This window comes from Sardina pilchardus, chromosome 20, assembly GCF_963854185.1.
Source record: "Sardina pilchardus chromosome 20, fSarPil1.1, whole genome shotgun sequence".
In the NCBI taxonomy this organism is placed as follows: Eukaryota; Metazoa; Chordata; class Actinopteri; order Clupeiformes; family Clupeidae; genus Sardina; species Sardina pilchardus.
Window position 1 is genome coordinate 24,641,157 of NC_085013.1, and position 16,669 is coordinate 24,657,825.

The 16,669-nt window shown below is 43.2% G+C and overlaps 1 protein-coding gene and 1 long non-coding RNA gene across 2 annotated transcripts; one reads left to right on the top strand and one right to left on the bottom strand.

Moving 5' to 3' along the window:
• Window positions 1-822: 822 nt before the first annotated feature.
• On the top strand, window positions 823-3,375 carry LOC134067671 (protein enabled homolog). The gene is made up of 6 exons (XM_062523063.1): window positions 823-902; window positions 1,194-1,223; window positions 1,361-1,984; window positions 2,294-2,641; window positions 2,925-3,070; window positions 3,274-3,375. Exons 1-6 carry the CDS (start codon window positions 900-902, stop codon window positions 3,323-3,325), a joined length of 1,203 nt encoding a protein of 400 aa, XP_062379047.1. The 5' UTR covers window positions 823-899; the 3' UTR covers window positions 3,326-3,375.
• On the bottom strand, window positions 3,344-16,336 carry LOC134067672 (uncharacterized). The gene is made up of 3 exons (XR_009936539.1): window positions 15,955-16,336; window positions 14,517-14,636; window positions 3,344-3,933 (listed from the first exon to the last, which is right to left on the bottom strand). It is a non-coding gene; the product is annotated as an uncharacterized LOC134067672 (long non-coding RNA).
• Between the last annotated feature and the right edge of the window lie 333 nt (window positions 16,337-16,669).

Sequence of the window (16,669 nt, forward strand, 5' to 3'; positions counted from 1 at the left end):
TTTCTTAGTTGGCCAGGGTTTGTATTTAAAAAAAGAACTAAGTAACTTTAGCTTTTTTTAACCATGTAAAATAGAACTTAAATGTTGGAGTAGACACTACATAAGGTAATATTACTCCAGTGTTAAAGAACCAGCACATATCCCAGTATAGAGTTTCATCAATACCATCTGATACCCTGCTGGAGTCAAATAATAGTCCCAAGACCTGCAAGTTAAGGATTTATTGTCCAAACACGTTTTGTACAGTCAGTACAGTATTTCTTAATACACTCCAAACTACAGGACAATTGTCATATTTATTGTCGTTTTTTTAAAAAGGTAAACAAATATAAGACCTGTTCCGAGAAATAAAGATTAACAATAATAATATACGAATATAGAATGAATATTTCACCATGTTGTCTTCAGGAATAGTGAAACTAAAAACAAGAGAATTGCACAGTAGGCCTACACAAGTAAATGCCGCAAAGAATATGGAAAGTAATAAATAAATAAATAGGGGCCTCGATTGTCTACGTGTCTGCTTTGACCGCTACGCTAGCTATGCACGCGAGGCAAGTTACTCTGACTGCAGACAATCCATAGCCTACCCCGCATATTATTTTTGATTAACTAACAGCCTAATAATACAAACATACAAAATAATGTATATTTATTGACGAGTTTGAAAAACAACGAATAACAAACATTTAGGCCCGAGCCATTATATGTGCGTAATGACGCAATAATGTGTCTGTCATAAACGTCATAAACGACGCTGTTTAAAAAAATCCATCTCTTCGGGGTAGAGCACAAAGCAACACACAAACTGACCGATCGAAGAGAGGAAGTTCACAAGAGAGTTGTTCTTCCTAACGAATTTATATTTTGTCCTACAACCAAGAAGTTGCGTCCTCAATATGGTGAGTTTGAGTGAATTTCAGTAATAGGCTATTACTTGTCAATTTATTTCTTTTCTTCCATGATTTTACACATCTCCTCTATCTTTCCACTTTTTAAATGAGTCATTATAGTCTGTGCAAACCTCAAATATTGTGAATACGTTTGAGAGGAAAAACGGCATTAACGTATTGGTTTACTTTTATGCCCATGCAATAATAAAAATGTATTACACATTTTTTAAAAAGGAAACCTATGATATAGCAAACAACATTCCTTACATTAAACAGCATTACATTTCCTATCTTTGTCAGGACTTTATTGATGAAGATTCCTGTGATGAGGTGAGACCATTTAACGGTTTGCATTAAAGTATGACATTTAAAGAGACATCAATGGCCATGACCTTTCCTCAAACTGAACTGAGGTTGGCATGTGAATCACAGTACTGATCAGTGATCACCTCACATTTCACTTGCAGGACCTGACTGAGTTCACGTCCAAGTTCATCTCTGCCACGGCTCTGGAACGCCTGCATCCATCAGAAGCTCACAGACCCCTTCCCACTGTTAGCCTACCAAGGCTTAATGTGGACCTCAGGGCTGAGATCCTGAAGGCTGTGCGGGACGCTGCAAGAGCTCAAGAGCAGTCTTTGCAGGCGACCATAGACAGCATGAAGAGAGAGCTGGAGAAGACCATGAAGAGCAGACAGGAGGAAAGACAGAAGAAGTTAGCTGTCCTGCTCGAGGGTAGGCAGACGAGGGTCGCGCAAATGGAGAAATGGAAAGAGGAGAAAAAAGCCATCCTCCATCGAAGAAGTGGCGGACACAATGAGGAAGAAGCAGAGTGTGCCGTTGCAGTGCTGAAGGAGGCAATTGTTCACTTGCCCAGGGTGATACACAGCCTGGATCACTTGAGATCAGTGGAGATTGAGGAGCTAAACAGGAGAGAGGAGGAAGAGGACTGTTCGGAGCTTGAAGCGTGGAAGGAACAACGTTCACACTTGGCCACCATCATCAAGGAGCAGAACAGGGAGACAGTGGCCAGAGTCGCTCAGCTCTGGAAGTCAACGACGGAGGGAGAAAGCAGAATGTGCAAGAAAACCGTGAGTTTGGGGGGTTCTGTGTTAATCCATTTAGTCAAAATATCAGTAGGCTATCTTAAGTGCTTAATCAAGGTATAATTTCTTAAAATAATACTCGTAAGTAATGGATTTGATAGGGGATGAGTAAATATTACTGCTAGATATAACTGCTTATTGAACACACAATAGTCTCCACAGGAGAACACTAACAGCCTACTGTAGCTCCTGTGATTTTATTTATGGTGTTGGTGCATTAGTATCAGAAGGTCAGGCTTATCAACACCCTAGCATTGTCAGTTACAAGATGCTATTTTTCTATCAACAATACAGAGTGCTGTGACACTGGTTGTGCCATCCCAGCTCCCTCCACTGCCAGCCAAGCTCCCTCCACTGCCATCTCCACTGCCATGCAAGCTACCTCCTCTGCCATCTACACTGCCAGCCAAGCTACCTCCTCTGCCATCAAAGCTACCTCAACTGCCAGCCAAGCTCCCTCCTCTGAACCTACCCCTGCGGAGGGCACTCCGTACAGTTGCACCTCTGCCTCCCATCCAGTCCAAGACCAAACAAGAGGACCTGGAGAGCATTTCAGATCATCCCACACAGGTGAGACCTTTCCAGTCCAGGACCAAAGAGGAGGACCTTGACATAAAGAGTGTTTCAGATCATTCCACTCAGGTAAGCACCATCCAGTCCAAGACTGAACAAGACGGCCTAATTCTAGAGAGCATTTCAGATCATTCCACACAGGTAAGAGAACATTAAGATAATCAGAACCACATGTCATACTTTTCACCAGTAGGCAGTAGCCTATAACTAGGTATAGAGCTTTATGGTGTATGCTAATGTAATCTACACAGAGCCAGAAGTTGGACAATGCCGTAATGGCCAATTAGAAGTCCAGTCTGCCTGCTGCAGACAGTAAACATCTCTCTCTCTCTCTCTCTCTCTCTTGACACAGAGTGCTGTGGCAGAGCACTTGATGGTGAATCTTGATGCTGATGGTCAAAGTCCAGAGGCTACGAGCACATGGTCCTCTGAGTCCCTAGCAGCAGGTGACAGCATGGTAAAGCAGGAGAAGAAAAAGACGAAAAGCATTAAAAAGAGGTGAGATTGCAGCCACATAAAACGCTTAACATGATCTCTCTGAAGAATGTACTGGACTTGAAGTCGCTGATGAACTGACACAAGAGGTTGCGGAAAATGTAAACCAACACCTGTCAGCTCAACAGAAACCCTTTTTGAATCCTTCAAAGTTATCAATGTTGTAATAGAAACTGCGATAACGAAACATTCTCTTTTGTTTGTAGGTTTTTCCAGTTCCTCCGAAAGCTGAACTGCTGCAGTGCCAAAGAGGACTAGAAGACCCATCGACCCACCTTCATTATTTTCATTAGTTTAACTTTCATAGCCATCATAAATACATCTAATAAAAATTGATGGTCACATTTCTGCATGGTAATTCCATTAATTTAATTTCATACGAACATTATTGTTCAGCTATCAGAATGTCCTTGATGAGAATTATGTGTTTAATTTTAAATTGTAGATAAACTAGCTATGAACTGTAAGAGTGCCCTAATAATTATGAGAGAACTCCTGTTTTAAGATTTTAAGAAGTAAATATTTTTCTTTTTTAAATCTGCAAGCTTTTCAGTCATAGACTTTCTTCAGAGTAGGAAACTACTAGCCTGACTCAGGTTAGGAAACTACTCTGCCTAAACAAAAGCTCGCATAGTTGAATTAAAATAATAATTTAAAAAAAAAAGCATAAGGGAGACAGCCCGTTCCGGTAGATCTTTCGTTTGACTCCATCAGAGTCTCCATCATACGCTGCTCCTGCTGCTGCTGCTGTTGTGCCATCTGGGTTGACATCCATTCCTGATGCTGCTGCTGTAGCCTCAGGTGGATGTAGTGCTCCTGTACTGTCTTTGTCATCTTAGGTCTTTTCGCCTGTCTGGTGGTTGTGCCTGGCACAAGAAAAGGAGCAGGGTTAAAGCGGGTTAAGTAAGTGCAGGTGGTGATAATGGTATGGGCAAGATATGTGGCTGTGGAAGGGGAGACAGGGATGCAGGAGTTGGGGGCACAGAGGGTAAAGTGCATGGACGCCAGACCCTTGTAGTTCCGCCATGCTCCACCAGAGGCGTTTCGCTGAGCTCCACACAAGGGTCTGGACGCGAGGGCAATCCAAACCCCTGTGTAACCCCCAGTTCAAATAAGAACTATAAATTATCATATTGTAATAAATAATACAAATATTTATATGAATAAATAGAAACAAATATATAAATAACACATAAAGTTATTTATCAAAACACACAAGGTATAAAAATAGTTTTGTACAAATTCAATGCTTCTTATGGTGTTTGAACCATCCCTGTTATTGAGTGTCACTGCCCCTTTAAGACAATGTTCCAGCTATGCACGAGCTAATTCTAAACATTAACGGCAGACGCTAACAGAAAATCAAGCGATAGACACGAAACTTTGACATCTGAATGTAAACTGTGAATATATACAATTTAACATCTGTAATATAGCTCATCAACAATCAACCCAAATAACATCGTAACGGTGGTTTTGATGAGTGTGTTTGAAGACGGTTTTGGCCAGGTTTTTTACCCAACCCCGGATGACTCTGGACAGACAGCTCGACAACAGATCGGACCTCCTCAGCGTAATTGCGAGACACTAGATGGCGAGCCTACCCAAGGAAATCTAACGGAAAGAACTGAACTAAATCGACTCACGGTTTGATCTCAACTCACGTTAACCACACCGGAGCTTTAGTATACTCACACTGGAGATATAGCGTACTCATACTGGAACCACACTGGATATGAACTCTCAACGAATTGAATTGAACGGATCCTCTGAACTGAATTAGTTAAAGTGTTGCAACACAGATATTTAAGGCCTTTGAATAGAATATATAAACTTGTGATGTGTGAATGGGTGAATGTATGAATGTTAACTGGTTTTAATGTGTTTAAGTTTTCTTTTATGTTTTCCTGTCAAAGTGAAACAGAATAACAATAGTTAAACAAAAGAACAAACAAAAGACATATTTAAATACTTACCCTTGACCTGTAAAGACAAAGTTAGATTCTATAAAGTGAAATAATTCACACTAACTTAGACATTACAAATACTTACCTGTTCCCCTAAAGAAAGAAGAGTTAACTCAAAAGAAACAAGAAACAGATAAAAAACAAATAGTTGGAAATAGCTAAAGCAACTGTTCCTAAGACAAACTATTTATACAAGACCGGTCTCAAAATATAGCTAGAACAAACAAACTCATATTTAAACTTACTTAAATCCATTTAAGTAAGTGGTTAAACTAGATTAAATTGAAAGCACATATTGCACTTTGAATATTTATTGATCTTTTTATTGATATATCTTGTACTGTATATTTATTGACATATTGATTGTTCATTGAACCATTTTATTCTACTCACTACTGACCTACTTAGTATTTCTTCTTCATTCAGTAAACTGCCGGCTTATTTATACAAACTTGCATGTCTCATGTCTCTTTCTCTTATGCAATACACCACTCATCGAACCTAGTAGCCTAATACTGGTCCAACAGTAACAACATTACTACTTCTTTCTTATTTATTTAATTATTATAGCACTTGCCTAGCACACAAGTGTTACATAAAATTGGCGAGCCAGAGCCAGGAGTGGTGTTAGTTTAAATAAACTAGTGGAGTTAAAAACTAGTGTAAGCATAACGAGACATGGAGGCAGTACAGCATAACAACGTAAAAGTCCCTAACGCTGTTATTGTTAGTGGCATTACTGACACAGAAACAGATGACAAACTTTATGACTTTCTTAAACAATATGGTTCCATTGAAAGAATAATCCCAATAGACTCCCCAGACACAGCACACTCAGACAAACAGACCATCGTAGAATATAAATATGGCACAGCTGTACAGGCACTTGCATCTTTATTGCCCTACACACTTGACACTAGTTCCCCAGCTAACTGCAGATACTGTATTAGAGCCCTAGCTAGTGTCTACACACCTGTAGCTAGCAAAACAGCTACACAGACCTACCTCTCTGAGCTGAAGGAGATGGCTAAACAGACTGGCAAAGATCTTGCAGCTCTCCTTAAAGAAGAACTCTCCATCATCATGGATGCTGTTGACCTGGATGACCTGGAATCGAACTCACCTGAGCAACACGTTCCACACAGACCTGCACAGGTTGGCTCTCACAACACAGCTCCGGAGAGGCATGCCCAGCCAGGGCGCAGCTGGACACCACATCCAGCACCAGTCAAAGAGACACCGTCTGCTCTGAAACTCTGTGACGTGAATCCACCCGAGATCCAGAAAGTAATAGTCGAACACATAGTGCGAAGTGAGGACTCTGCTATGCATGTCAACACAGCTCTAAGACTCCGACTCTTCTCTGGGCGTCTCCCTAGACCTAACAATGAGGCGGATTATGAGACATGGCGCTCCAATGTGGGACTTCTTCTCAAAGACGCCAGGCAATCAGACCTGCATAAGTCACGAAAGCTCCTCGAAAGCCTCTTGTCACCTGCCATTGACATTGTGAAGCACCTGACACCTGAAACCCCTCCATGTGTGTATCTGGAAATCTTGGACTCTGCATTTAGCACCGTTGAAGATGGAGATGACCTGTTTGCAAAGTACCTCCATATGATGCAAGACAGCGGTGAGAAACCCTCATCTTACCTTCAACGGCTGCAAGTGATGTTGAACACCACCTTCAGGAGGGGGGGTGTCGCTGCCAGTGAGCTTGACAGACAGCTTCTCAGACAGTTTGTCAGAGGTTGTTGGGATAACACCCTGATGTCTGAACTACAGCTGGAGCAGAAGAAGCACAACCCACCTACCTTTGCAGAGCTACTCCTGTTACTCCGTACAGCAGAGGACAGACGAGCATCCAAGGCCTCTCGCATGAAGCACCACCTCAGTGCCTCAAAACCCAAGGTGTCATCCCATTACCAAGGCATTTGTGTGCAGTATGATGAAGAATGCAGTACATCACAGTCACCTTGTCCTCCATCAGCGATCCAAGATCTGAAAAGGCAAATAGCTGATTTACAAACCCAGCTTGCACGTGTTACACAGAGAGATCACAGAAAGAATCAAGCTAAGCCAACCACCAAATCGAAGGCGCCCACACCGGCTTTTCAGAGAGTTCAGACTCCCACACCTCACAGTCAACCTGAAAGAAGCACCATAAGCAAAAGACCTAAGCCCTGGTATTGCTTCAGGTGTGGCGAGGACAGACACATCAAACCACAGTGTGATGGTGAACCAAACCCCTCTCTGGTAGCCACAAAGGGAAGACTTTTGAAGGAAAAGCAGCAAGCATGGGATGCTGTGAACAGCACTTCAGAGCCTGAACATTTTTAGACCCAGTTCCTGCAGAGGGACAAACAGGGACTGGGAGACAGAAAAAGTGTCCCAGACAGAAACAGCGCGTCTCCCACATGTGCTCAACCTCTCACACCAAGAAACAGTCAGCAACCCTGCCTAAAGGACTGGTTGGAGCACGGTGTACCGCACAAGTGACCATAGGTGGCAGAGAATGCAGCTGCTTGCTAGATACAGGCTCTCAAGTCACGACGATCCCAAACTCCTTCTACCAAGAAACCCTGTCTCATCTTCCCATCCACTCTCTAAGTGACCTGCTTGAAGTGGAGGGAGCGAATGGTCAGGAAGTGCCTTACCTTGGCTACATTGAAGTAACCATCAGCTTCCCGAAGAACACCTTTGGAGTGGACGTTGACGTTCCTACACTAGCGCTGATTGTACCTGATATGCGCTCAACTCTGTCATCAGTGCTAGTGGGAACCAATGCTTTGGATGTTCTCTATGAGCAGTATGCAGATGCCACTCCTCAGAACTACCAGTCACTACCATATGGCTACAGAGCAGTCTTAAAAACCCTTGGAGCCAGACAAAGACACTCTCTTGATTCAAGCATGGGGCAAGTAAGACTACACAGCAGAGACGCTGAGACCATTGCTGCCGGTCAGACAAGAGTCTTTGAAGGATCGGTGAGCTGCAGGACAACTAACAGCAGTCAGTGGGTGATGGTAGAGTCGCCAGCAGCAGTTTCGTTACCAGGTGGCATACTGGTAACTGATGGGCTAGCAAACCTGCCAGCTAAGCAGCCCCACTGCCTACCAGTCATTCTGAAGAACGAGTCAGACCATGACATCACCCTACCTCCAAAAGCTGTGATAGCAGAGATCCATGCCATCAAGAGTGTCCAGCCTCTGAAATCTCCCAGCTCCAACCCCTCCCTTGGCTCAGACCCCGAGCTGAAGCTTGACTTTGATTTGGTGGAGTGGAAAGACAGAATGACCGAGAAGTTGAACTCCATGCCAGAGGTGTTTGCACAGCATGACCTCGATTTTGGCCGCACTGACAAGATGAAACATCACATAAAGCTCAGTGATGAGACGCCATTCAAGCACAGAGCGAGGCCTGTACATCCGCAGGACATAGAGGCGGTGCGTAACCATATCCAGCAACTCCTTGATACAGAAGTCATTCGCGAATCTGAATCACCCTTCTCCTCGCCAATTGTGGTCGTCAGGAAAAAGAACGGTGATGTTAGACTCTGTATTGACTACAGGAAGCTGAATCTGCAGACTGTCAAGGATTCATATGCCTTACCCAATCTGGAGGAGTCCTTCTCGGCATTGACTGGATCGAAGTGGTTCACAGTGCTAGATCTGAAATCCGGTTTCTACCAAATTGAAATGGAAGAAAAAGACAAGCACAAAACCGCTTTTGTCTGTCCGCTTGGGTTCTTCGAGTTCAACAGGATGCCTCAGGGGATAACAAATGCCCCAAGCACGTTCCAGAGACTCATGGAGCGCTGTATAGGCGGATTGAACAAGAAGCAAGCCCTTGTTTTCCTGGATGACCTGATCGTCTTTTCCTCAACGCTAGAACAGCATGAAGAAAGACTGATGCGAGTGCTCCACCAGTTGAAAGAATATGGCTTGAAACTATCACCTGAGAAGTGCAAGTTCTTTCAGACCTCTGTTAAGTACCTGGGACACATTGTGTCTGAAAAGGGAATTGAAACAGACCCAGAGAAAATAGCAGCACTAAAAACCTGGCCAAGACCAACCAAGCTGAAAGAGCTGAGATCATTCTTGGGATTCTGCGGTTACTACCGTAGATTTATAAAAGACTACTCAAAGATTGTGAAGCCACTCAACGCACTCACTGCCGGCTATCCACCACTGAGAAAAAACTCCACAGCATCAGTGAACACTGAGAAGTACCACAATCCAAAACATCTCTTCGGTGACAGATGGACCCCCGCTTGCCAGTTAGCGTTTGACACCTTGATTGAGAAGCTGACAACTGCCCCCATCCTTGGGTTTACCGACCCCAAGCTGCCCTACATCTTGCACACAGATGCGAGCACCTCAGGTCTCGGTGCTGCACTGTACCAAGATCAACATGGGCAGAAGAGAGTCATCGCTTACGCAAGCCGTGGGCTATCAAGATGTGAAACCAGGTATCCAGCCCACAAGCTAGAGTTTCTTGCTCTGAAATGGGCGGTAACAGAAAAACTCCAGGATTACCTCTACGGGCGCCCATTTCTTGCGGTAACTGATAGCAACCCCCTGACTTACATACTCACCTCTGCTAAGCTTGATGCCACAAGCTACAGATGGCTAGCTGATTTGTCGACTTTCGACTTCCAGCTCCAGTACCGGGCTGGGAAACAAAATCAGGACGCAGATGGGTTGTCAAGACGTCCACACAGCAGGCTACCTGATGACACATTATCACAGAAAGAGTCAGAGAGGATACAGCAGTTCACAAAGAGACACCTGTTGGGATCTGACCACACAGAAATGGATGAAAGCACCATCAAAGCCATCTGTGAGAAACACCTTGTTCATGATGGGGAAGCTTCACCTGGCACCACCTTCGTTGTGTCACTTGCTCACCATCCAAGTGCTATCCCAGAGAGCTTCGAGGAAGAAGACCAGCTTGATGGGTTCCCTTTCATCCCGATGTTTACACCAGCTGAAATGCGGGAGAGGCAGAGGGCTGACACCTGCATCTGTGAGGTACTCAAACAACTGGAGACAGGAGAAAAACCTCCACCATCCCTCAGGAAAGAACTCCCTGAACTCTACCTGTTGTTAAGAGAGTGGAACAGACTTGAGGTCCTTGACAGTGTCTTGTTTCGTAAGCGACAGGAGGGCGCACAGACTCACTACCAGCTTGTGCTGCCTGAAGACCTGAGACCCCTTGTTCTGAAGAGCCTCCATGATGACATGGGCCACATGGGCATAGACCGGACCCTTGACCTTGTCCGTAAACGCTTTTATTGGCCAAAAATGTCAGCTGAGGTAGAGACCAAGATCAAGACCTGCGACCGCTGCACGAGGCGTAAAGTCCCACCAGAGAAAGCTGCACCTCTTGTGAACATCGTAGCCACACGACCTCTCGAGCTGGTGTGCATGGACTTTCTTACCCTGGAGCCGGACTCCAGTGGTACTAAAGACATCTTGGTCATCACAGACCACTTTACGAAGTATGCAGTGGCCATTCCCACCTCAAACCAGAAGGCTCGGACTGTCGCCAAATGCCTTTGGGACCACTTTATCGTCCATTATGGCATCCCAGAAAGACTCCACAGCGATCAAGGTCCAGACTTCCAGTCGCATACTATCAAGGAACTGTGTGACCTAGCAGGCATCCGGAAGATACGAACTACTCCGTACCATCCGAGAGGGAACCCCGTTGAACGCTTCAACCGGACCCTGTTGAGCATGCTAGGCACCCTAGAGAACCAGAAGAAGAGTCACTGGCGAGAGTATGTGAAGCCTTTAGTACATGCATACAACTGTACTAGAAGCGAAGTCACAGGCTACACCCCTTACGAACTCATGTTTGGCCGACAACCAAGATTGCCAGTGGATTTAGCATTTGGCTTACCTGTCAACCACCAGCCAGGCTCACACTCACAGTATGTGCGTCACCTGAAATCCCAACTGGAAGCAAGTTACAGAGTTGCAACCGAAAATGCAAAGAAAACCGCAGATCGCAACAAAGCAAGGTTTGACAAGCACGTTGTTGAGTCCACCCTGGAAGAAGGCGACAGAGTCCTGGTCAGGAATGTCCGCCTCAGAGGAAAACACAAGTTGGCAGACAAGTGGGAGTCTGGTGTATATGTCGTTGTCAAACGATCTGGAGATGTCCCAGTGTATGTCGTTAGGCCTGAAACCAAAGATGGTCCCCTACGAACCCTTCACCGAGACCTGCTACTGCCTTGTGGGTTTCTTCCTCTTACCCCAGCTGAAGCTGAAGTGGCCATAGAGGAGAGGCCTAGACGGCCAAGGACCCGTCAATGCCTAAGGAGTAGAAGGTCAGATGAATCTCAAAGGCAAGACTCTGATTCTGAGGACCCTGATGCCACTTACCTGTATGACCACTGTGACTTGGTAGTAGATACCCTGGGCGTCAGTTATGCTCCTGAAATTGTAGAGTCCTCTACAAGGAACACCGACTGTCAACACCTTCAAGCGTCCACCGTTGAGCAAGACCTTCCAGATGTAGCTGAAGCTTTTCCTGAGGCTGTTCCCGTGGTAACTGTTGGTCCACCCAACGAAATCTACCTACCTGTGAACCCAGAGAATGTCCTTCCTGACATGAATCCACAGAGTGCCTTGCCTGAGATGAATCCAGCAGAGAATAACTTACCTGATGCAGATCCAGAGAGTGCCTTTCCTGAGATGAATCCATGCGAGAACGACTTACCTGATGTGAATCCAGAAGAAGATGCCAGAGAGAATGGAAACCACCAAAGAAAGTCAAGTAGACACAGACAACCCATAGGGAGACTGACTTACACACACTTAGGAAACCCCTTAGTTACAGTGGTTCAGTCACTGTTTCAGAGTTTGAGTGCAGTCATCTCAGACTCATTAAATGAGTCGAACTCCTGGGAGTCACATAGAGTGATGACCGTGTAGCTACTCATAGGATGCACAGGGACGTGCATCAGGAAAGGAGGGGAGGATGTAACCCCCAGTTCAAATAAGAACTATAAATTATCATATTGTAATAAATAATACAAATATTTATATGAATAAATAGAAACAAATATATAAATAACACATAAAGTTATTTATCAAAACACACAAGGTATAAAAATAGTTTTGTACAAATTCAATGCTTCTTATGGTGTTTGAACCATCCCTGTTATTGAGTGTCACTGCCCCTTTAAGACAATGTTCCAGCTATGCACGAGCTAATTCTAAACATTAACGGCAGACGCTAACAGAAAATCAAGCGATAGACACGAAACTTTGACATCTGAATGTAAACTGTGAATATATACAATTTAACATCTGTAATATAGCTCATCAACAATCAACCCAAATAACATCGTAACGGTGGTTTTGATGAGTGTGTTTGAAGACGGTTTTGGCCAGGTTTTTTACCCAACCCCGGATGACTCTGGACAGACAGCTCGACAACAGATCGGACCTCCTCAGCGTAATTGCGAGACACTAGATGGCGAGCCTACCCAAGGAAATCTAACGGAAAGAACTGAACTAAATCGACTCACGGTTTGATCTCAACTCACGTTAACCACACCGGAGCTTTAGTATACTCACACTGGAGATATAGCGTACTCATACTGGAACCACACTGGATATGAACTCTCAACGAATTGAATTGAACGGATCCTCTGAACTGAATTAGTTAAAGTGTTGCAACACAGATATTTAAGGCCTTTGAATAGAATATATAAACTTGTGATGTGTGAATGGGTGAATGTATGAATGTTAACTGGTTTTAATGTGTTTAAGTTTTCTTTTATGTTTTCCTGTCAAAGTGAAACAGAATAACAATAGTTAAACAAAAGAACAAACAAAAGACATATTTAAATACTTACCCTTGACCTGTAAAGACAAAGTTAGATTCTATAAAGTGAAATAATTCACACTAACTTAGACATTACAAATACTTACCTGTTCCCCTAAAGAAAGAAGAGTTAACTCAAAAGAAACAAGAAACAGATAAAAAACAAATAGTTGGAAATAGCTAAAGCAACTGTTCCTAAGACAAACTATTTATACAAGACCGGTCTCAAAATATAGCTAGAACAAACAAACTCATATTTAAACTTACTTAAATCCATTTAAGTAAGTGGTTAAACTAGATTAAATTGAAAGCACATATTGCACTTTGAATATTTATTGATCTTTTTATTGATATATCTTGTACTGTATATTTATTGACATATTGATTGTTCATTGAACCATTTTATTCTACTCACTACTGACCTACTTAGTATTTCTTCTTCATTCAGTAAACTGCCGGCTTATTTATACAAACTTGCATGTCTCATGTCTCTTTCTCTTATGCAATACACCACTCATCGAACCTAGTAGCCTAATACTGGTCCAACAGTAACAACATTACTACTTCTTTCTTATTTATTTAATTATTATAGCACTTGCCTAGCACACAAGTGTTACACCTGCCAGTGATCAAAAATGAGCAACCAATCAGGAGCGCCGAAGCGAGTGTTTGATTCAAATAACAATGGCGGCACGCAGCGAGGAGTCTTGTGCTGACATTGATTCTGCTATTTCAACCGTTTTGTCAAATCTATCGAGTATTCATTCTTTAAAAGATTAACAGAGAATAGTTTTGAAGACATTTATTGGTGGCAAGGATGTTTTTATTCTTCTTCCGACCGGGTTTGGCAAGACCTTGAAGAAGCCTAGCACGTCATTCAAGATAACAGGCAAGTGGTTTATCAAATCACATGCGAGGATGTTTTACAAGGACCCGCCTTCATAAATACATCTCTTATCGAGAAGTCCCAGATCCTTGTGTGAAGCAGACAGCGAACTACAGGATCTGGCAAAAGTCAGGTTAGAGGGAGGTGGGAATGTGTATGAATGTAAGTGGGGTGGGTACTGGGTAGTGGTGATGATCGAATTGGTTAAGGTTGGCAGGACTGCATGAGTGAGGGGAAGTAGAGCTTCCTGGAGGTGGGTCAAACAAGGGTGACTTAAGAGGGAGGTGGGCAAGGAGCTGTGTTGTAGCTGAGATGGTGGTAAGGGGGTTAGGGATAAGGGGTTACGATAGAGTGCAATGTATGGAAAACAGTGTGCAGTGTGTGTGTGTGTGATGGGGAATAAGTATAGTGCATGTCAGATTTGTGGGTTTGAGAAGTAGCATGTGTGTGTGGAAAGCTGTGTGTCAGGTAGACTAGAGTATGGAAGTGTATGGTGGGGGGAGCTGTAAAGTCTGTAAAATCTATTGTGCTGTTATTTTGAGAGCAGATAGAGGAGCCATTGACTGTCTCCTGCTGGGTTTATTACACTTTTAGGTAACTGGATGTTGTTGTCATGACTTCAGGTATATCTGTCTCAGAGTATGGGTGACAGGGAACTCACAGTTCTTACTGTAGCCATACAAAGTTAGATATCATTCACCATCAGCACACCACACAGAATCTGTACTTCTTAATATGACTGACAGACACATACCTTGTTGCTGGGAGTGAGTGACTGGGAGATGAGTTGGTGTTGAGGTCTCCAAATCTGGGTCATACACGTCTAGGCTTTCTAGATCCACACTATCTCCTGAGACCACAGTCTCACTTGGTACTACAAGTAAAGTTTAAATAAAGTCCAGACAACCGATTGATGAAAAAGCCCAATGAACATGACGGGACAGCAAGGTCACTAACGTTAACATACGAATGGATGGATGGATAACTAGATTGTCAATAGCAGGGACATTTCATGCAATATCATAATCTTTGTCATCCGTTGTGTTTCCAAGATACTAGTGCAGGCCTATTCAACTAGCGGCCCGCGGGCCAGATGTGGCCCGCTTCAAATTTCCTGTGGCCCGCGTGTCTCGTCATGAGAATGAACTCGCTTTGACGGGTGTGCATAGATCATATGATTGGCGAGTAGCGCACTGTCGGCCCGCCCCTATTGGCCAGACTAATTCTTCACAGCACATCACTACACAAACTGACATTTCCAAATGTGTAACCAGTTTTAAATGTTATCATTAAATGTTGATTAAATTACGATTTCTTACCGCCAAAGATTCTAAACCTCGAGCGTGCGCAAATCAAAAATGTTATCAATCATACCCGGTCTCCGTTCCTCCGAGCCCTCGGGAAAGTTAGTGAAGGAGCTGTGGTTTGTAGAGAATTGCCTCTTGACTTTATATTCCTTCTTTACAGCGATGGATTCGTTGCACAATAAACATGAAAGTCTCGTACTTGTTGCAGAGGGTAAAATGAACGATTCTCGTTGTCAATTAGACGTTTCTTTAGACAGAGCCATCTTCACTCAACTCGTGGGAATGTTATTGTTTGTGATTTGCGCAGGCTCGAAGTTTAGAATCTTTGGCGGTAAGAAATCGTGAAATAGATAAACAGAGGCAGAGCTGGCATTACTTTTTCTTTAAATTCAATGCTTGTATATTTGAGAGATTGGCGCTGTAGGCTGTGTGTGTTTGAAACACTTATGAGCCTAATTATCTTGAAGTAGGCTAGTTAAATCAACACTGCAATTTTTCCCAATGATGCATGATATGGCAGCTATCAGACATCAGGTATGAAATACTATGGTTAGCCTGGGTGTTTTCAAATACTTCTATAGTTTGTGTCGCAGCCTATCACCTGTCTGAGAAGATTTTTTTTATGGATATGGATAATAGGCTATGTTCTTAGTTTCTATGCCAGTGTATAACATTCAATTGAATTGAACTGAATTTTACTCTGATTTTATCAATTGTTGGATACAATTATTTTGCGGCGTCTTATTTTATGCGGCCCCTGAAAACCCAGTGATTTTTCCATCCGGCCCTCTTGGTACTGAAGTTGAATAGCCCTGTACTTGTGTATACATTCAATACATGAAGCATGCTAATGTTACACTGCTAGCAGCTAATTGGTATGCCTACCTGGTGATGGGGAGAAAGCAGCAGATCGTTTTCAAAGCCGATGTCTTCTCCACTCTCTTCTGCATTAGACATCGGTCTGCTGGCCAACAGATGATCCAACTCCGTAAAAAAATACATGTTGCACGGTCTGACCCACTTAGTATGTTGGGTTTTTTTTTACATCGTAGTAGCTAAGTTTTCCTGAGAGACTTTCCATCGACATGATCTTACTTGTTCGACGGTCCTGAGAAAACCCTCCTCAGCCATCCTTTTTTAAATTATTTTCATGGTCTCACTATTTCTGTACATCCTCCCATCTAATAAATGTATATTAAGACTTGCCGTCTCTGTTAACATAAGTTTAGTCCAGTAGTCTCATCCTCAGACCAAAAGTGGCTCTTGCTTGCCGCCATAGTTTTTTGAAGACTTTAATGACGATTCTGATCGTTCTGATCATTCTGATCGCGCCTTGTCAACATTCTTTTTGCCGCACATGCGCAGATATAAAACCCCGAAATAAACCTAAGGTGTGTCTGGAAGAAATAATAATAATAATAATAATAATAATAATACAAGGTTATAAAATCATCACATAAAAAGAAAAAAGAAAAGGAAAAAAAATAAAGTCAGTCAGTCCATAAACTTAAGCTAAGCTAAGAAATCAGAATATTGACAGAAACCTAGGTGTGTCAAACGGGTTTTTAAAGAACCGATAATGGCAGTAAACCGATAATGA

Excerpts from the sequence above, each read along its gene's own strand:
- LOC134067671 (XM_062523063.1), top strand. Across the intron at positions 1,985-2,293 it reads GCAGAATGTGCAAGAAAACC|AGTGCTGTGACACTGGTTGT; the intron begins GTGAGTTTGGGG and ends TCAACAATACAG. Across the intron at positions 3,071-3,273 it reads ACGAAAAGCATTAAAAAGAG|GTTTTTCCAGTTCCTCCGAA; the intron begins GTGAGATTGCAG and ends TTTTGTTTGTAG.